The 22,043-nt window shown below is 43.7% G+C and overlaps 1 protein-coding gene across 1 annotated transcript in view; it reads left to right on the top strand.

Moving 5' to 3' along the window:
- Positions 1-690: 690 nt before the first annotated feature.
- The window catches only part of Pde6d (phosphodiesterase 6D), a 41,983-nt gene continuing 20,630 nt past the window's right edge, over positions 691-22,043 (top strand). The window contains exon 1 of the mRNA XM_090355037.1: positions 691-941. Within this exon, the coding sequence (XP_090211163.1) occupies positions 892-941 (50 nt within the window). The 5' untranslated portion in view covers positions 691-891. The remainder of the gene's footprint in view (positions 942-22,043) is intronic.

The following is a 22,043-nucleotide window of genomic DNA, read 5'->3' as shown; positions in this document are numbered from 1 at the left end:
AAAACATGCAGAAGATGCTTGAGACCCACAGACAAGGCAGAACCTGAGGACGTCAGGCTGTGCTAGGCTTTCCTGAGTTCAGGACTGGTTCTTCTGTGTGTTTGTTTGTTTGTTTGCAGCCTTACCATGATTTGCAGGAGACTGCTGAGCTCCGCGTAAACAGAAGTGAATTGCCGGTGGGCTGTCATCTCCTCCCGAGGGGGAAAGAGGGTCTTCCCGCCCGCTTTCAAGCCTCTGAGCTCCCAAGCCCTCCAGCCCGACGGCCGGGTTGAATTGGCGCACACTGCGCGGCACTCTGGAGCCTAAGTTAGACGGACAGGGCACGGGGACGTCTGGGATTTGTAGTCCTCGGCTTCCGATGGTGTGCTGGGATCTGTGGTCCGGGCCGCGCCCTAGAATGCTGGGAAGTGTAGTCCCCGCTACTTCTCACAGTGCAACCTGCCATCGTTTCAGACCGCTCGTGTGCTCAGCCACGGGAGTAGGCCCCTCGAGCCTCTGGTGTTCGCAAGCCACCCCTCCTCTGGGGCAAACTCTAGGCAACGACGACGAAAGAAATTTTTGCCCCGTGGGACCCCTCGCAGAGGGCCTTTCCCTATTGACGCTCTCCGTCCTCCTGCGAAGCCGCTGGACATTTTTATTGGCTGGTGAGGATGTCAATCACCGATGCCGGCTTGCCATTGGCCCTTGGTGAGGGCGCTCCTTGGCTAGAGGGAAGGAGAAGGGATCAGAAGCGGAGCTGAGGGGAGGGAGTGGGCCGGTCCGGGTCTGGCAGCCGCCGCCGCTCGCCCGGAGGTCTCCAGGCCAGGCTGCAGCTCCGTCCTCGATTCCTGGACGCCATCTGCGAGGCTCCACCGGCCAGCGTGGGAGAGCCGCAGGCGGCGGCCGCTCATCATGTCAGCCAAGGACGAGCGGGCCAGGGAGATCCTGAGAGGCTTCAAACTGTATCCGCCCGGGAGCGGGGCGGGGCAGGGCGGGAGGACCGGGCAGCGGCCGCCCCTGAGGAGCCCGGCCCGGGGCGGGGGCGCCCAAGTGGGCGCCGGGGACGGACAGCGAGCGCGGCCGGCCGGGACCGGCGCCCGGGCCGCCGGCGGGACCCGGGACTCGAGGCGGGCACGGGGCGCCCTGGCGGGAGGAAGGGGAACGTTGGCAGAGCCCCCGGGGGGCGGAGGCTGCGGAGCCCCGGTTCCGTGAGGGGCGTCAGCGCGGGAAACGCGGGGCCCCGGAGGCCCGCCGAGTTCGGAGCTCTGCCGGGGGCCGCCGCGGCCGGGGAGGAGCGGCGGCCGGCCGGCCAGGGCCGAGGGGCGCGGCGGGCTGACCTCCGAGCCTGAGAAGCCTCTTTGGCGGGAAGCCCACTGGTGGGGAGCAGGGGAAAGTGGCCCGGGACGAGTGGCCTGCTGGGGATAAATCCAAATGCCGTGTTCCACTCTTTGGGGTCCCCCCACCCAGCTCCACAACTTCTCTCCCTCACTTGTGGCTTCTCCCGGGGCTGGACTGGCAGAGGAGGGGCGGGGCAGGGGGGCGAAGTCTGAGATCCGCCTCATCTTAGGTCTCTGTTGGCCTCTTGGAGCTTTTGAATGTCCACAACGAGTCCCCTGGACTCCTCAGTTTTCTTTCCAACGAGGTGAGGACCACAGCAGGGCACGGGTGAGTCTGGTCTGGAATCTTAGCTGCTGAGATCTGAGGATCACGCTTGAAGCTAAGCCAAACGGGAAGGAAAGTCCTTGAGACTCTTACCTCCAGTTAACCAGCAAAAAAGCCAAACGTAGAACTGTGACTCATATTGAGCAAAACACCTAAGGGACAGCATTCAAGCCCTGAATTCAAGCCCTAGGACCAACACACAAAAATAAAACCTGGAGATATTTGGTCCTTACACCGAGACTCCTTAGCAAAAGTATCTTTGCTTACTCACATGGATGTGGCGAATGCCTAGCTAGGATGGAGCTGTTCAGAAATTATTTGATTGCATTGGGGATTATGTAGTATGTAGTAGACATAGAAATTACTGCCCTGACCCCATGTTGTGTCACTTGGGTCACCTCCTCTTCTCATTGTGGTAAGGAAGCTTGAGGGTTTGATGAAGTGTTAGTCTGTTGCCATAGATACATTGAAAGTTTTTGATCTTGTGTATTTCGGTTTTACCTGTGTTCCTACTGACCTTAATCTCTTATGTCCCTTCTCTATTACATGGAATGTTCTTAAGTTCCTCTGTCAGTGAAATGTAGTCATCACTATGTGAGGCTCCTCCCTGAAGGTTTATTAAGCAGCATTCTCTAAGCAACCTGTTATATTGTCACAATGCCTATTTCATCCCTGCAAATTTTGACCTAGTCACAAGTCAAGTTGGTAGTAAATTTTAGAACACATTGGGAAAAAAGTGTACAAGAATGAGCTGGCATTGGGAATATGGAGTGGTAGAATGCTTGGATCTGTGATACCTCAGGTTCCAGCCCCAGCAACAAGAATGAGGGAGGGGGAACGGGGAAAGACAGGGAGGGAGAGAGGTAGGAAGGGAGGAAGTGAAGAAGGAATGGAAGAAGTGGACAGAGGGAGGGAAGGAACAGAAAGTTTTGGATGTACAAATGAAATTATTCATCAGCTGACCTTTTTTTAGGGGGTAGTTAGTACAGTACTGCCATTTGAACTCAGGGCCTCCTGCCTCCTAAGCTCAGCCTCTTGACCCACATCCCCAGCCCCTGACCTGCTATACTTATAACTGAAAGCATACTAGCATCATTGCATACTAGCATTTGTGATACATTTCAGTACTTTTTTTGTAGTGAAGCTTAAGTAATACATTTTTATACTTTAGTGTTCTTTGTGATGAAGCTTATAAATAAACAGGATGATTAACTTAGAAAAGCTGTGGTATGAATTTGTTTTCCCTTGTTACATACCATATATGCTGTGAACAGTAAATCTAGAGACTAGAAAATGTAAAGATTCCAGAAGCCATGCTTTTGTATGGTTGTGATGATCATATTGCTGAAGATAAAGGTCTGGTACATGTGGCTTTAAATAAAGCAGAAAAGCCTTTAACCGTGACTCTTAAACCTGTTAGGAAAGAGGTTAAGGAACAAATATAGAAAGACTAGACAACAGAACTGTGTCAGCCTGCTAGAAGGAAAGTGAACTGGCCACTTCAGTGATGATAGGACATCAAGGAACATGCTTTCAGAGAGAGTTTTGTTTGACTTAAGATGATTAAATCCTGAAGCACAAGTAAGGCAGTGTAGGAGCAATGAAGTGCTCTTCCTCTAGTGTCCTCTGGCATCTGAGGATTAACAGAGAAAAGGAGCTGAGGGCTGATGGCTCATGCCTGTAAGCCTCCCCACTCTGAGGGCTGAGATCTGAGAATCTTTATTAGAAGTCAGTCCCAGTCTGTGGTACTTTTTTTTTGGCCAGTTCTGGGACTTGAGCTCAGGGCCTGGGCACTGTCCCTGAGCTGCTTTTGCTCAAGGCTAGTACTCTACCCCTTGAGCCACAAGGTCAATTCCAGCCTTTTCCATTTATATGGTACTAAGGATCAAACGCAGGGCTTCATGCATGCTAGGCAAGCACTCTACCACAAGCTATAAATTAACCACCCAAAGGCCAGAAGTAGGGATATAGCTCAAGGGTAGAAGGCTATTTTTGAGTGAAAAAAGCTAAGGGACAGTGTCAAGGCCCTAAGTTTTAAGTCCCAGTACTGGCGCGTGCGCGCAGGCACACACATACACACCCCTGCAGAAAAAGCAAGAACTTCAAAGTTTCCTTCTTCTAGGGGGGAAAATAAAAGATAATTTATTAGCAAGAGTTTCTTGATATTGTGTACCCTTAGTTGGGTAAATAATTTTTCTAAACCTTTTTATGCAAGTACTAGGGCTTGAACTTAGGACCTGGGTGCTATCCCTGAGGTCTTTTGCTTAAGGATAGTACTCTACCACTTGAGCCACAGCTCCACTTCCAGCTTTTTGGTGGCTAACTGGAGATGAGTCTCACAGACATTTCTACCTAGGCTGGCTTGCAACCCCAGGTCTCAGCCTCCTGAGTAGCTAGGAATACAGGCGTGATCCACCTAAGTGCTAGTGATTTTTCTGAACTTTTTTCAGAAAGAATAGAGAATAAGAATCATGTCATTTGTAACTAAACAAAAAGTAATAAGGTTGACAATACTGTTTTCCAACATTGACTTTGTTAGTCATTTCTTTATTTGCAAATTCAGATTACAAATAATTTCTTGTTTGGATTTGTATTTTTCTGCTTCTCTAGATCCCAGGAGAGGTAGTAATAGGATAGTGGTTAAGAGCCACACTGGACTAAGGAATTTCACTGCATGTCGGAATTCTAGTCAGTCCTGGTTGAATAGCCCTGAAAACTTTCTTTAGACCTCTGCCTCATTTTCTCCTGTTGAAATGGGGGCAATAATGGTAACTATGATAGCTCATGGAACTCTCGCTAGATTAAATGAGTTGGTACCTACCTAAAGCTTTAGAAAGGCTGATGCATAGTAAGCTTTATGTGTTGGATTATTGTTTTCAAGTTGCATATCTCCTATTTGGCCATTTCATGTTCTATGAATTTATGGTTGATTTGGTTCCTACCCATTTTACTAATGAGTTTTTTTTTTATATTGCTTCATGGGTGTTCTCTATATTTTTCGTATCAGTCTGTGGCCTGTTATATAAAAGTTGTAAATATTTTCTCTCAGTATACCATTTGTCTCTTTTTTTGGTTGATGTTGAGCTGAATTTTTTTCCTGTTAACTTCTACATTTGTGTCTTGTTTCAGAAAACCTCCCTTATCCCAAGATTAATTAAATATCTCATGTGTTTTCCTCTTTTCTGTGTTTAGCTCTTTAATCCACATGGAATGTATTTCCACATACGGCATGTAGTAGAAATATAATGACATCTGCTCTCTCCATAGGCACTTGTCCTAGCACTATTTACTAGTCTAGCCTTTCCATTTTGAAGTGTCTTTTTCATATGCCAAATTTCCATAAGACATAAGTTTACTTTTTTAATATTTCTTTTTCATTGATCTGTTTGTCTTTCCCATGCCTTTACAGGATTGGCTTACTTGTAATTTTACCGTATGATTTAAAATAGTTACAATAGGATGGAACAGAATTTTTTTTTTGCCAGTCCTGGGGCTTGAACTCAGGGCCTGGGCACTGTCCTTCAATTTTCTCAAGGCTAACACTCTACCACTTGAGCCACAGCACCACTTCTGGCTTGTGTGTGTGTGTGTGTGTGTGTGTAGTACAAAGGAATCAAACTCAGGGCTTCATGCATGCTAGGCAGGCACTCTACGACTAGGCTATGCTCCCGACCCCAGAGAATGTGTTTAGGTCCCACAGCACCTAGATACTCGGTAGGGATGATAATTGCTCAATCAGATATACTGTGAGAGAATTTAGTGTTTGCTTTGTATTTGTCCTAAGCTGCTTCAAAAATATTTGTAAGATTTCTTCCTCATGCCACCTTTATCCAATATTATCTCACCACTTTGCAGCTTCATACACATTAAGATTCTTGAATTTTTGTCTTGTTTTGTTTAAAGCATAACATTTCCTAATTGAGAATGAATATTACGAATGAAAATGTTACTTGAGGAACAAATGCTATTCTCCTGCAAATGTTTCATATTTGATCACTTTCAGCAGCTGATTTGAGATTGTTTGTGAATTCCACATTCCCCATTACATTCATTCAACAAAAGTCTGGTGAGTGGCTATTATTCACAGGGCTCTCTCCACTTGAAGGATATGCAAATATATGAGTCACAGTCTCATCTTCATGTCCATTTAGAAGGGATATCTTCAAGAGCAATCGATTTTTAAATGGTGTTTAATTTTCCTGTTACAAACTCTAGCCACCTAGAATGGCCTTTGTTAATATTTTAGTGTGGCTTTCAATGTGTCTAGCATTTACTGTATTTGCTTTTTAAAAAATGGAATTAGAGAATGGCAGTGTGGCTCAAATTATGGTGTACCAGCCTAACAAGTATAAGGCTCTGACTGAGTTCAATCTCCAGTACCACCAAAAATAAATTAATGAATAAGAATGAAATTAGAAGCTAGAAATGTGGCTCAAATTATAAAAGTGCCAGCTCAGCAAGAGCAAGGTCCTGTCTTCAGACCCCAGAACCAAAAGGAAAAAAAAAAAGGACTTAGAGGCTGCATGAGTGAATTAGAGCCTGCATACAGTGACTGGCGCTGGCAATACTGCTTACATGGGACGCAGAGGTCAGAGAATAGTGGTAGCATCAGCCTAGACATACAGTTTCAAGAGGCTCCATTTCAACCAATGTCTGAGCACAATGTGCAACCAGGGTAGTACAGTGTCTGAGCACAGTCATCCCTAGTGATGTGGAAAGCGCGAGTCAGAGGGTCATAAGCCAGCCTGAACATAAAGTATCCTTTCCTTCAAAATAGCCAATCCATAAAAGCCAGATGCGAGTGGTTCACACTTGTAATCCTAGTTACTCAGAAAGCTAAGGTCTGAAGATCTCAATTCAAAGCCTGCTCAGGCAGGAAAGTCTGTGAGACCAGCAGAGAACTGGAAGTGAAGCTGTGCTTCAAAGTGGAATAGTGCTAGCTTTGAGCAAAAGAGCTCAAAGTCAATGCCCAAGAACTGAGTTCAAGCCCTCAACCAGGGGAAAAAAAGTCAATACGAAAAGGGACTGGAGGTCTGGCCAAAGCACCTACCAAGAGTGGGGCCCTCGATCTAACCCTAGTACCATCACCACTTGCAAAAAAAAGGAATTAGGACATTGTATTCTCATTTTTTCACTTGATAAATTTATCATGTTCATAATTTCCACTGAAAACACTTGTTTTCAGTGACATTGCATTCATCATAGGACTTTTTTTTTTTTATGAGACTGAGGTCTCTGTTGCAGTTCTGAGCTCGTGTGATCCTCTTCCTTCAGTCTCTCAAGTAGCCAAGACTTATAGGCACACCACTGTGCCCAACTCATTATAATACTCTTAGACTAGGCTTATAGTATAATAGGTAATGAACTGTGTTCCCTAGCTGAATATTTTTTCATTGGCAACTATATATATATATATATATGTAAAATTAATATGAAGGAACTGATGAGAATGTCATAAGAAAGGATGATGTTTTTATGTTTTCATCATTAATCCATCAGGCATTTGCTTGCAAGATATGCAGTAATAGGCTTAATTCAAGTACCTACCTAGCAAGTGTAGAAACCTTGAGTTCAAATCCCATTCAAAAAAAAAATATATATATATGTATAATCATGTACCAATGGCTCATCCCTGTAATCCAAGCTACTCAAGTGGCTGAGATCTTAAGACTCCCTGTTAGATGCCAAGCCAGGCAGGAAAGTCCATGAGACTATTTTCAATTAACCAGGAAAATATGAAAATGGAGATAGGGCTCAAGGGGTAAGAGTACAAGTGTTGAGCAAAAAAGCTATGGGACAGTGCCCAGGCCCTAAATTCAAGTTTTCAAATCAGTCAGCACACACACACACACACACACACACAAGTAATGATTCAGTTTTTGTTTTTGTGGGTCATGGGGCTTGAACTAGGCCTGGGCACTGTCTTTGCGCTCTTCAGCTTAAGGCCCTATCCTTGGGCCTGGGTGCTGTCCCTGAGCTCTTCAGCTCACGGCTATCACCCTACCCTTGAGCCAAGCCCCACTTCTAGTTTTCTACAGGTTATTTGGAATTAAGAGTCTTAGGTCCTTTTGTGCCCAGGCTGACTTTGAACCTTGATCCTCAAATCTCAGCCTCCTGAGTAGCTAGGATTACAGGCGTGAGCCACTTCGTCCAGCTTCAGTTATTTTTTTTAAGTCAGCTCCTTGTCTCCACTTTTTTTTTTTTGAATCCTGGGCTTGAGCTCAGGGAATGAGCACTGTCCTTGGGTTTTCTCAAGCCTAGAACCCTACCACTTGAGCCATAGCACCATTTCCAGATCTTCGTACATGCTAGATAAGCACTCTACCACTAGGCCAAACTCCTGGCCCCTTGTCTCCACTTATTATTTATACTCCAGGTACTAATATAACATAGTAGTAGTGTAATAATATTGTAGTAATATGATATGTTAAAAAATATTAATACCTCAAGTATAAATGACTCCACAAATTAATATCATAAACATTTAATTCAAAATGGAGGAGTATGAACATACAGTTCCGAGAAGAAATGACCAATGAATGAAGAGATGCTCGACTTTTTAAAAACAATCCTATCCTCTTTTTCCAAATTAATTGACAAAAATGTATGATTGTTTATATTCAGTGTTGAGAACTTTGGAAGGAAAGAAACACTCATTTACTCTGTGAGTGTTGTGTATGCACACGCATATATGTCCTCTCCAGAGAGTTTTAGTACCTGTCAAAGTGTTCCATGTAGTTGCAGGAGAGCACAGGATGCAGTGTTAAGCATGAGCTATACGTTTAAATTTCTGCCTCCACCTTGTGATGGTAGGCAGAACACTCACAGTCATCATGCTTCTGTATCCATATCTTATATTTTCAGAGGACTATGGAAATTTAGTATAATGCCTATAAGGCCCATGGTAGGTAATCAATACTAATTCCATTAATAATTGGGAATAGCATCAATCTGACTATAAAGCTATTTATTTCTCTGTAATATAAACTGTGCCTTTATGCTATTATATTTTCTTAAGGAGAAACTATAACATTTTGTTTGCTTTTGGAGAAATAATTTATTTAATAAGGGTTATCTAGGAATGAATCTCATACCAATTTATTGCAGGAGAGCTAAAAAAAAGAACCAGTTGGGCTCTTATTTATTTATTTATTTATTTATTTATCAGAAAGAATCACCAAGCCAGGAGTTTGGCCTAGTGGTAGCGTGCTCACCTAGCATGCATGAAGGCCTGGGTTCGATTCCTCAGTACCACATACATAGGAAAAAAGCCAGAAGTGACTTTGCTTTTTTGCTGATTAGAGATAGACTTTTCTGCCTGGATTGGATTTGAACTTCAGTCCTTTGTTTCTCAACCTCTTACTGATTAGGATTACAGCATGAGCCACTGGCTTACTTGGATTTTTTTTTTTTTTGGTTGGTTGTGGGGCTTGAACTCAGCACCTGAGCACTATCCTTGAGCTCTTTTGTTCAGGGCTGGTTTTAGACCATGGACCACAATCCTCAGAGTTCAGCCTCTTGAGTAGTTAGGATCATAGGCGTGAACCACCAGTGCCCTGCTTACTTTGGATTGTTAAACAGGCATTCCTACTTCTATGTATTTGGAAGGAATTTGTCTTCTTTAGACCTAAATTTCTTCCCAGGATTGCGTACTGGTTTATAGGGAAACATGATAGTAACTTGTAGAGAAATGAAACACCATTCATCACTACATTTGATAAAGAACCTCCATAGCTCCAGTTCTCATTAGGCTTGAGCGACCTTTGCCCCACAAGTCTCAAGGTTAGTTTCTCTCTACAGATCCTCAGTGTAGAATGCAGGGACAGGTCCCTTTTCCTGAGCTTTAGCATCATAAAAGGAATTTTCGAAGTTTCAGCCTGACTTCTCACCACTCCCCCTTGCTTAAAGCTCAGATTGGCCAGATTTCAAGGGAAGCATTCTACTTTGCTTTTGACCTGTTCTGTTGATGTTGCTGTTGTTGATTTTGGGTTTTGGTTTTCGGTTTTTGGTAGGTCGTGGGGCTTGGAACTCGGGGCTTGAGGGTTATCCCTGAGCTCTTTTGTTCAAAGCTAGAGCTCTCCACTTTGAGCCACAGCACCACTTCCAGTTTTCTGGTGGTTAATTGAAGAGTCAAGACTTCCTGCCTAGGCTGGTTTCGAACTGTGATCCTCAGATTTCAGCCTCCTGCATTGCTAGGATTACACATGTGAGCTACCCTGTTGTTCATTTTCTAGTGGAGAAGAAAGCCAAATACATTTTTACAGCAAAGGATCCATAAAGATCTCTGGGGACTGGATCAAGAAGCATATTGTTTATGGAAACAAAGGTGACAGTGCCACTGTAAGAGCTCATTAGTCAGGGCCAGGAGTTTGGCCTAGTGGTAGAGTGCCTGCCTAGCATACACGAAGACCTGGGTTTGATTCCTTGGTACCACATACATAGAAAAAAGCCAGAAGTGGTGCTGAGGCTCAAGTGGTAGAGCTCTAGCCTTGAGAAAAGTCCAAGGACAGTGCTCAGGCCCTGAGCTCAAGCCCAGGACTGGCAAAAAATAAAACAAAACAAAAAACTCATTAGTCTACCACAAAGGGGAGCAGTGCAGAATGGATCAGGTCCACAGAAGGGTGCTTGAAACATTTAATAATTAGGGAATTTGTCAGGTGGCAGTGGCTCACATCCAGACAAGCAAATGAGGCCCTGTGTTCAAATTCTGGTATTAAATGGGGAATGGAGGGAATACTTGCTAAGGAGCTAGGCACTGGTAGCTAGTTCCTTATAATCCTGTCTACTTAGGAGGCTAAGATCTGAGAATCACTGTTCAAAGCCAGCTCAGGTAGGAAAGTCTCATGGTCTATGAGAATCTTACCTTCAATTCACACACACACACAAAGGACTTCCTGTGGGTCCAGTGATAGACCACTAGCCTTGAACAAAAATAGCTCAGGGAAAGGGCCCAAGCTCTGAGTTCAAGCACATGACACACACAAGTATCTATAAAGGATATGAGTGTTTTCATATGTTTTTAAAAACCATTCTAAATACGAGGCTTAAGTAGAAATTTCAGGGGACATAGTTTAGCACAGCTTCTAATAATTAGTTACCTGAAAAAAGATTTTTCTGTACATATTTTAGGGAGCAGATAGATGTCTGTCCTAAACTAAGAGTGTCAAGAGGGAAATTGTATGATCAATTGTATGTGTTGTCCTTTTCCAATACTGCAGTTCTTTAATTTGGTGACAACTTTTCTTAGTTGGTAATGAGTTTTTTTCCAGCAAGTGTTTCTCTGAAGATACATTCTGTACCAGAAGTCACAAAATCCTTTTTTTATGTGGAGGGGGTGATATAATCAAAGCCTACAATCTAATTTAGTTTTTCTAGTTTCTTTTTTGTTAGGTTCTTTTTGGGTAACTCATGGAGCGTGAACTCTAGGTCCTGTGTCCTTGAGCTAGAGCTCTACCACCTGAGCCACAGCTACACTTCTGGTTTTCTGGTGGTTATTAGAGATAAGAGTCTCACGCCTCCTGAGTAGCTAGGATAACAGGTGTGAGCCAATGGCACCCAGCTTCTAGTTTCTGGTTTTCATACAGCGTTTTTTGTTAGGCGTTCCAAATTAAAGAAGTGTTTCATTTAGTCCTTTTTGGATACATGGATTGAGTCAAGAAGAGCAATTATGGTCTCGAAATTTATAGTCTAGGGCCTGGAGTGTAACCTAGTGGTAGAGTGCTTACCTAACATGCTTGAAGACCCAGGTCCAGTTCCTCAGTACCACATACATAGAAGAAGCCAGAAGTGGTACTGTGGTTTAAGTAGTAAAGCTCTAGCCTTGAGAAAGCCCCAGAACTAGAAAAAGAAAAAGAAAAATTTATAATCTAAAGAATTAACTATAAATAGTGCTATTAATATAGCCCCAAGAAGAAAGGAAGTGGTCTCATACCATCTATTGTTCCTTCAGCATTTTTCCCTTATTAAAACACATTGGTATGTCATTTTATTATCACAACCCTGTGTGTTCCAGGTTTCACTTTATAGATAAGAGAATTGAGGCTTAAAGAGCTGAAAACAACCTTAAATTTAAACATTGTTTTTGTCTTCCTGCAAAGTTTTCTTTTTGGTGTGTGCGTGCGTGCGTGTGTGTGTGTGTGTGTGTGTGTGTGTGTGTGAGTGTGGTGTGTGTGTGTGTGTGTGTGTGTGTGTGTATGTGTGTATACAGAGATCCTAGGACTTGAACTCAGGGCCCGGTCACTGTCCCTAAGCCTTGTGCTCAAAGCTAGCATTCAACCACTTAAGCTACAGCTCCACTTCCAGCTTTTTTTGTTGTTTAATTGGAGATCTGAGTCTCAGAATTTCCTTCCCACTGGCTTCAAACTGTGATCCTCAGATCTCAGCCTCCTAAGTAGCTAGGATTATAGGTGTGAGCCACCAGCACCCAGCTCAAAGTTCATATTTTTATCGTAAACCATGTGATTTTTGTTTGTTTGTTTAGTTATAAGGCTTGAACTTAGGGCCTGAGCACTGCCCTGAGCTTTTTCTGTTCAATCCCAGCTACCACTTAGAGCTACTTCTGGTTAATTAGGGATAAGAGTAACTTGGACAATCCTTAGATTTCCTCCTCCTGAGTAGCTAGGATTACTGGTGCCTCACCTTCCTGGAGAAATGTTGCTGCTGCTACATTATTGATTATAAGTTTTCAGAACTCCTTGGTGTTGAAACTACATTCATATTCATCTTTTACTTGAAAATTATTCTTTTCCACTAATTATATCCCCTGTATTCTTCTTAGTTATTCTCCAGTTACAGAGGGCAGTGTCCAGGCTAGAATAAGAAGGAACTTTTAACAATTAGAGCTAAATTGCAAATGGTTATATTCTTATTTTCATTATTTTTTCTCTCATTTTTGATCATAGCCATCTGTAAAGAATAGATGAGAGAAAACTGATTAGTGAGTTTGGTCTGAATGAAGTATACAAGATTGTTGCTCATCGGAACATGGTGGCTCACGCCTGTAATCCTAGCTACTACTCAGGAGGATCAAGGTTCAAGCCAGCCTGGGCACAAAAAGGACCTGAGACTCTTATCTCCAATTAACCTCTAGAAAACTAGAAGTGGGGCTTGGCTCAGGGGTAGAGTGGTAGCCTTGAGCTGAAGAGCTCAGGGACAATGCCCAGGCCTAGGGGTAGGGCTGTAACCATGAGCTAAAGAGCTCAAGGATCAAATTCAAGATCAAATTCAAGCCCCAAGACCCACCAAAAAAAAAGTTTCTCGGTATGATAACTATAAGATTATGACACAGCTGGACGCTGGTGGCTCATGCCTATATTCCTAGTGACTGAGGAGGCTGATATCTGAGGATTGAGGTTCAAAGCCAGCCAGCCCTAACACTCCTGAGACTCCTATCTCCAATTAACCACCAAAAAAAAAAAAAAAAAAAACGGAAGTGGTGCTATGGCTCAAGGGGTAAGGTGGTAGCTTTGAGCTGAAAAGCTCAGGGACAGCACCCAGGCCCACAGTTCAAGCCCTGTGACAGACTAAAAAAAAAAAAAAAAAAAAAGATTATGATGATAGGTCTAAGAATGTGGATTAGCAATAGAGTGCTTGTATAGCATGCATATGAAGCCCTAAGTAGAAAAAGCCAGAAGTGGCACTATGGCTCAAGTGGTAGAGCACTAGCCATGAGTTGAAGAGTTTAGGGACAACACCCAGGCTCAGAATTCAAGCCTTAGTACTGACAAAAAAGAAAAAAGAAACACGCTATCTTTTCTGTAGTTTTCTAGACAGATTTTGAGATAGCTATAGCTATAACTACCATGTGTAGAACTGCTACCTGGGTGACAGGTCTGCTTGTAAAATATGTTCCTTGACCAGGTCACTGCCAAATGAAAAAAAAAAAGGACTAAATCTGAACACCTGAGCATTGTCATGTGAGAACTATGTTTTATTTTTTTTTTTTTAACTATTGCTGTATGGAGCCAGTAAAGAGGGAGAGCTGGGTTCTGGTCTTGGTGTTGCCACTTACTGCAGTTCATGCAGAGATTCGTGAACAGGCTGAGTAAATAGCAGATTATATACTGATAAACCCAAGAAATGTGAAATCACAAACCACTTTCCAGGTCCAAAAAGTGTTTCCTCTTCTATATGGGATAAAGAAAAAGAAAATAGTCACATGCCGGCCTTTTATCCTGGCTACTCAGGAGGCTGAGATCTAATAATCCAGCATTGGCAGAAAAGTTCATGAGACTCTTATCTCCAATAAATTATTCAGAAAATGCCAGAAGTGGCACTGTGACTCAAGAGTGGTAGAACATTAGCCTTGAGCACAAAGAGGCTCAGGGACAGCACCCAGGCCCTAAGTTCAAGCCCCAGGACTGGCCAAGAAAGAAACAGAAAGAACAACAATCAGAATACAGGGTGATAAGTGCACAGCATTAAGTGCAGTGGAGATGCAGAGGAAGAATGACTGTTGCTGGGGGCGTCAGAAGAGGCTTCAGAACTGTCATTTGAATAGAACCTTGAAAGATGAGTAGGTGTTAAGTAGTTTAGTCTTTCAGATTCTGGGGAATGAGAGAAGGGAAAGTGGATGGCATGGAGAGTGAGGGAGGAGGATGTTTCAGGAGAGAGCTGGAACAGAGAATGAAGAAGAATGTATTTTCACGATGCTGGAAATTTCATGCATTCAGCAAGGATTTGAGAATCCATGAAGATAATTCATAAGATTATCTTATAGGTTGTTTGTGATCTCATAGGAAAATAGACCTTTAAGGAAACAACTGCAATCTGCCAAAATTAGAAAAAGGACAATAGATAAATCAGTATACGTAGATGCTGCTGCTGCTAATTATTATTTATTTTTGCCAGTCCTGGGGCTTGAGCTCAGTCCTTAGGCTTTCTCAGTACCAGCTCTACCACTTAAGCCACAGCACCACGTCTGGCTTTTTTTTTTTTTTAAAGCATTCTTTATTTTATTTATTTATTTATTTTTGTCAGTCCTGGGCTTGAGCTCAGGGTCTGAGCGCTGTCCTTGGACTTTATCAAGGCTAGAGCCCTACCACCTGAGCCTCAGTACTACTTCCGGCTTTTTTCTATGTATGTGGTACCGAGGAATCGAACCCCGGGTCTTCATGCACGCTAGGCAAGCACTCTACCACTAGGCCAAACTCTGGCTTTTTTTGTGTATGTGGTACCAAGGAATTGAACCCAGGGCTTTGTGCATGCTAGGTAATCACTCTACCACTCCTGGCCCCTGTAGATTTTTTTTTTTTTAAAGAAATCAGATGCAACTGGGCCCCTGACATCTCAGACCTATTATCCTAGCTATTCCAGAGGCGGAAATCTGGGAGGATAGCAGAAAAGTACTTGAGGCCATGTCTGCTACAACTCATCCAGGCCAGATCACATTTATCCAGAGAAAACCCCTTCAAGGATCTCAGCCTGAGCCCCAAGTACTGGGAGTCCTCAGTGACCCTGATCACACAGGACTGTCGCACAAGATAATACTTCAAACATCTGCCAACCCTGCCAACCCTTCTTGCCTCCTGGGGACGAAGCAGGACAAAAGACTGGATCCCTGATCTGTATGGGCTACAGTCCCACATTAGCAATGAGGCAACTACAGAAAAAGACTCTATCCCTTTTACTTCCGAAAAGAAAAAAGGTTTTGAGCTCTTGTCTCTAGGAATTCAAGGCAGATTAGCTATAATATAGGGGAAGTCTGCTAAGACTGAGCCCCTTCCCGTCACACCAGGAGGCATGCCAGAACTCCTTCTCCTTCTGCTCCCCCTTTTAAGATTAAAAGGCATCTAAGTCAGCCTCCTGAGTAGCTAGGATTACAGGTGTGAGCCATCACACCCAGCTGAGCTACCTTCTCTTCCCTACTTCCAGTCCTATCAAAATCTCTCCACCAGTTCAAGTCACATCCTTAAATTCTGTTTTCCTAGATTATTTATCTTCTTATCTCATCTCTTTTCTGGCAGTACTAGGGTTTGAACTGAGGGCCTCATACTTGTTTGGCTGTGGTTCTACTACTCGAGCCACACTTCCAGCCTGACATTTTTTGCTGGTTATTTTTGGGGCAGAGTCTCATGGCCATATATATGTACACACACACACACACACGCACGCACGCAAACATGGCTTTCTTTTCTCGGGCAAACTTCTCAACCTATGGTGCCTCTTCTCCAGAATTGCCAAGTTTTTTTGTTGTTGTTATTGGTTTTTTTTTTTTTTTGCCAGTCCTGGGGCTTGAACTCAGGGCCTGGGCACTGTACTTGGACACTTTTTGCTCAAGGCTAGCACTCTGCCACTTGAGCACAGTGCCACGTTGGCTTTTTCTGAGGAATTGAACCCAGGGCTTTGTGCATATTAGGCAAGCACTTTACCACTAGGACACACCCTGCCCCCATCTCCCTTTTAACCATTACAAGGGAGAGTAGTTTTGGACCTTTTAGATCTCCCAGACCTGGGAACTTTGTTAGTTGCTTCCTGACTTCAACTTCTGAGTCTAACCCTTTCTATGTTTATTAAAAATAATATAATTTCCAGCCGGGCGTAGTGGCTTAAGCCTGTAATCGTAGCTACTCAGGAGGCTGAGATCTGAGGATTGTGGTTCAAAGCCAGCCCTGGCACTGACGACCCTGAGACTCATCTTCAGTTAACCACTAGAAAACTGGAAGTGGCACTGAGGCTCAAGTGGTAGGGCAGTAGCCTTGAGTTGAAGAGCACAGGGACAGCGCCTAGGCCCAGAGTTCAAGCCCCATGACTGGACCCTCCCCCTCCCAAAAAAAGCCAGAGTCTCAAAGAATCCCTTTGGGATGCCTCTTGCAGCTTGTTTGTGACCTGACTCTGGTGACTCACTGTACATGTGAGTGGAGGAATGGACCTGTTGGGAAAGGAAGGATTGTTACACTGTTGGACTTGGTTAGAGAGAAGCCTGTGTTATGTTTCAAATGGTGACGGCTTTCCCATTACTAAATTGTTCACCTCCCCTGTTTGCCAGGCCAGTTTAGAATGTGATTGTACTCTTTCCAAACAGTGTTATTGCAAGGGCTGGAGTATAATTTCACAAAGCTATCCCCCTGACTCCACCACTGCACATTAAACTTCAAGGGAGCTCAAACCAAGTTCTCTAGATTCCATGTATGTTTTCTCACCTTGTCTTCTATGAATGGAAACATCACTAGGGAAATGTTGGTGGAAAAGTAGGTTTGGTTTTGGTTGGAGGCAAGGGGTGTAGGGGCACAGAGGGGGGAGTAGGTTTTGTCAGTCACTTCCAACTTGGCCTGGGTGCTGTCCCTGAGTTCTTTTGCTCAAGGCTAAGCACTGTTATCAGTTTGAGCCACAGCACCACTTTTGGTTTTCTGGTGGTTAATTGTAGATAAGAATCTCATGGAGTTAGCTGCCTAGGCTGGCTTGGAATCTACATCCTGAGATCTCAGCCTCCTGAATAGCAAGGATTACAGGTGTGAGCCACCAGCACCTGGCTGATAAGTAGGTGTTAATGTTTGGATTTGAGTTTCTTCTTTAAAAGGTCTTTAAAAGGGGCTGGAGACATGGCTCAAGTGAAAGAGCATCTGCTGAGCAAGAAGGGAAACTCAGTTCAAACACCAGTACACCAAAAAAGAAAATTTAAAAGGGTCATATGTGTTGGTTCACAACTAATCCAGTTACTCAGGAGGTACAGATTGAGGTTTAAGACCTCTCTGGACAAAAAATTAACAAGACCTCATCTTTTTTTTTTTTTTTTTTTTTTGCCAGTCCTGGGCTTGTACTCAGGGCCTGAGCACCATCCGTGGACTTTCTCAAGGCTAGAGCTCTACCACTTGAGCCTCAGCACCACTTCTGGCTTTTTTCTATGTATGTGGTACCGAGGAATTGAACCCGGGTCTTCATGCATGCGAGGCAAGCACTCAACCACTAGGCCAAACTCCCGGCCCAAGACCTCATCTTATCAAACAAGCCAGATATAGGTAGGAGGATCAGGGTTTTAGCCCAGTCCCAGGTACAAGTGAGGCCTTATCTGAAAACACTGAAGGAAAAGGGCTGGGAGGTTGGCTCAGTGATAAGACTACCTGCCTACAAATACAAGTATCTGAGTCCAAACTGGGGTACTGCCAAAAAAAAGGCATCTTGCTGTATATAACCAACATTAGAGCAGGAGCTGCATAGAAGGAAGTAGTATAAGAGTTAATGAAGGTGGAAGAGAGGGAAGTTACTGCAGAAAGTGAGCAGGGTAAATGTGAGAGGGGAGAGATCGTAAAGGTAAGAGTAAAAAGACCACAAGAAGGAAACATGTCACAACCAAGACCCAGGAAAACAGCTAAGAAAGGCATTCCTATGGTGAAAATACTCAGGATGCCACCTAGCAGAAAGAGGCTCCCTTTGTATACTGCAGTTCTTACAGTCCTGTTTGTGCTTCTACCCCAGAGAGTGAGAAAAGGGCTTGTCTTTGTGCCTGCCCTCTTCTCTTGCCCCATGGCACTGAAGCTCTGGTATGCCATCATCATATGCTTTGTCAGCCCTTTTGCCCAAGAAATCCACTTACCTTGAGCCACAGGCCCATATATAATTTACATATACTCTGCCAAGTTAGAAACTCAAACTTAATGCAGAATAGGGCTTTAAATTTGAATGTTTTAGTCTGCAATTCATGTAGCTGACTTAGCTGTTCTTTCCTTAGTGAGGTCTGGAGATGGGTGGTTTGGCTTTGTGCTGAGCACCAGTGCCATTCCCCCATAGCCTGCTGAACCTTATATAAGTAGCTCCCCTAGTTGCTTCCTAGCCACTCTTCTATAGCCCCTGCGTTCTGGTGGCTGAGCCTGAAAGAGAATTCTAGCAACCCATTCGACGTGTTCTAAAGCTTACTGTGGCTCAACACATGACACATAAGACAGAACCCACTGACAGGGACATGGTACAGCTTAGATGCAGTGGTCAGGTGGAAGTGACCCTAGAACACAGGACTCTGGAGAAAGGACTGCAAGACAGAGCCTGAACTCCATGTCTTCTCTCCAGTAGGCCTGGCTTTGCCACTATCTTGACTTCTTCATCTCAGGTTTCTAGCAGATGGTTAACCCTGTGATTCCTTGTTCTTCACTGTCCTTTCCTTTCCTGTCTGCCTTCCTCAACTTCTCAGCAGTTCTCTCTGATCCTCTCGCTCAGGACACCCAAGACCCAGCAACTTCCTGAGCCACTCTCCTCTAAACTGACCTCTGAATGTTTGATTTTTCACTGTGGTTCTGAGTGAAGTCTCTCATCAGGGACAAGGCTCATTCAGGAGAGCTGTTGTCCTTTCTCCACAGCAAAACTTGTGCAGTGAAAAGCACGGCCCTTAGTTCAGCAGGAGACTCCGGCCTGCTTACTGGGCTTATGATCTTTGAGCATTTAATACGAAGGCTATAGTAACCATGCCTATTTCACAGGATTGTGAGAACTTTTCAGAAATCAATAAAACATCTAGGGCCATATGTGCCACTCAATACATGTTAGTCATCAGTTATTATCTAATAAATAGATACAGAATTGAAAGTTTGCATCCATTTTTGCCAAGAATTATTAGATCAAAGAGAGCTTACAATAGAATTCTGTCCATTTCTTGGTAGTCTTCAGTGTCTCCTGTTCATTGAAGCAGAAATTTACTTAAAAATGGTCCAGCCTTGGGGCCGGGAGTTTGGCCTAGTGGCAGAGTGCTTGCTTAGCATGCACGAAGACCCGGGTTCGATTCCTTGGTCCCACATACATAGAAAAGCCGGAAGTGGTGCTGTGGCTCAAGTGGTAGAGCTCTAGCCTTGAGAAAGCCCAAGGACAGTGCTCAGGCCCTGAGCTAAAAAAGCCCAAGACTGGCAAAAAAAAAAAAAAAAGGTCCATCCTGTCAGGCCTGTCTATAAAGAATACAAGAATATTAACTGCTTTTTTTTTCTCTCTCTGTTTTTTTTTTTTCCTATGTATGTGGTACCAAGGAATCGAACTTCATGCATGCTAGGCAAGCACTCTGCCACTAGGCCAAACTCCCAGCCCATATTAACTGCTTTATATAATTTCTCCAGATACTTTTTTTTGTGGGTCATGGGGCTTGAACTAGGCCTGGGCACTGTCCCTGAGCTCTTCAACTCAAGGTTACCACCCTACCCTTGAGCCAAGCCCCACTTCCCTTTTTCTTTTTTTCCTAGAGGTTAATTGGAGATAAGAGTCTTAGGTCCTTTTGTGCCCAGGCTGGCTTTGAACCTTGATCCTCAGATCTCAGCCTCCTGAGTAGTTAGGATTACAGGCATGAGCCACGGTGCTGGGCTCCAGATACTTTTTTTAAATTGTAATGTATAGAGGGGTTACAGTTATATTTGCCAGGTAGTAGGTGCATTACTTCTCACACATTGATACCCCTTCTCATGTTTTTGTCCCCATTTCCTTCCCTCACCCCCTCCCAATTCCATATACTCTTTTTTTTTTTAACTCAGGGCCTGAGCACTGTCCTTGAACTTTCTCAAGGCAAGAGCTCTACCACTTGAGCCATAGCACCACTTCTGGCTTTTCTATGTATGTGATACTAAGGAATTGAACCCAGGTCTTCATGCATGCTAGGCAAGCACTCTACCACTAGGCCAAACTCCCAGCCCAACTTATAAATATTTTATACTAAATATTTATTATTAAACATACTATCCACTTCTAATTTCCATGGGAAATTCCAGGAGAAAATATCTTTCCCTTTTGATTTTTTTGGTTATAAGTCTAATGAAATGTGTCTGAAAGGTTAGAAATTCACAGAAGGGTGATGCGAGTGGCTTATGCCTATAATTCAGGTTACTCAAGAGGTTGAGATCTAAGGATTAAGGATTAAAGCCAGCCCAGGCAGGACAGTCCATGAGATTTTGATCCCCAGTTAACCACCAAAAAGCCAAAAGTAGAACTATAGCTCAGCAATAAAGCCTAACCTTGAGGACAAGAGCTCAGGGACAATGCTCAGGCCCTGAGGTTAAGGCCACAGGACTTTCACAAGAAGAGGGAAGGAAGGGAAGAAAAGAAAGAGAAAAATTCACAGAAGAGTGTAGCCAGGAGCCTGCCAAGAGACCCCATATTTGAGCTTCTGAATGTTCTCTCAGCACAAAGAGAAGCATTTGAACAAGTGATTCGGTTTGTTGTTGGTTCCCAAGGCACTGCCTAGGGAGGCATTTACTCTCCTGGGGTCTCTTCTGTCCTCAGTAGGGAGTTGATGAGAGACGGTTGTTAATCTACACTAACTTCAGTTTATTATCTGAACTGCTTCCCAGACATGTTTTTGGCAAAGAAATCGATTCCCGCAGGTCTCCTAATAGTGCATCTAACTTTCCAGCACTCTAGTCACCATGTGCTCTTTTCCTCTTCCTGTCCACCTCTTTTCCCCCACACTCCTGCTTGCTCCCCTTTGTGCACACAAATTCAAAACTCTCTTAATTGCTTTTATCCGCTGGAAAATTTGTCATTCCAAGTATTCCTTATCCCTATTGTCTTATTTCCCCTTCAAGCAAAGTTTATTGTACATTCTCTTTAACATTTTATTTTGTTATCTTTAGTAGTCATATCAGGGGTTTCAATTCAACATGTCAATTTATGAGAACACTGCATCTTGATCACTGTCACCTCTTGAAACATATTTTGTATATGTATATGCATATGTGCCAGTACTGGGGCATGAATTCATAGCCTAGGTGCTGTCCCATAACTTTTTCACTCAAGGGCAGCCCACAGCTTTTTGGAGATTAATTGAAGATCAGATGTTTCTGTCCAGTCTGGCTTTGAAACATGATACTCAGATGTCAGCCTCCTGAGTAGATAGGATTACAGATATGAGCCACTGGTACTCACTCAGCTAGAAACATTTTTAAGTCACAGCCTTACTCTTCATTCTTTAATAAAAGAATGTTCCCCAAACCCTAAATCTGCTCAAAATTTAGTCTTTGAGCCAGTAAGCTTTGGAAGCTGATTATAAATACAAAATAGCAGGTTTTCTTCCTCTTCCCAAACCACAGCTTCTAAGTTTAAGAAGATTCCCAGGAGATTTGAAAGCACATGTAAGTTTAAAAAGCAAACCCCACTGGGCATAATGACATATACCTTTAATCCCAGCTACTGGGAAAGTTAAGATAGGAGAATCACAATCCAAGGCCAGCCTGAGCAATTTAATAAGACTTTGTTTCAAAATAAAAGGAAACATAACTGGAGATGTTAGCTAAGTGGTAGAATGGTTGCCTGGCATGGAGGAGTTGAATCCTCAGTACTAAGGGGAAGAGGGCCAGGAGCCTTGACTTGTGTGTATATGCACACACATGCATACACGTGCCAGTCCTGAGGCTTGATCTCAGGGCCTGGGCACTGTCCCTGACTTTGTGCTCGAGGCTAACATTCTGCCACTTGAGGCACAGCTCTACTCCCAGCTTTTA

The sequence above is a fragment of the Megascapheus bottae genome, chromosome 21 (assembly GCF_031878675.1).
Source record: "Megascapheus bottae isolate mThoBot1 chromosome 21, mThoBot2.hap1, whole genome shotgun sequence".
Classification (NCBI taxonomy): Eukaryota; Metazoa; Chordata; class Mammalia; order Rodentia; family Geomyidae; genus Megascapheus; species Megascapheus bottae.
The sequence above is the reverse complement of the archived record's forward strand: the minus strand, read 5'-3'. Positions and strand labels throughout refer to the sequence as shown.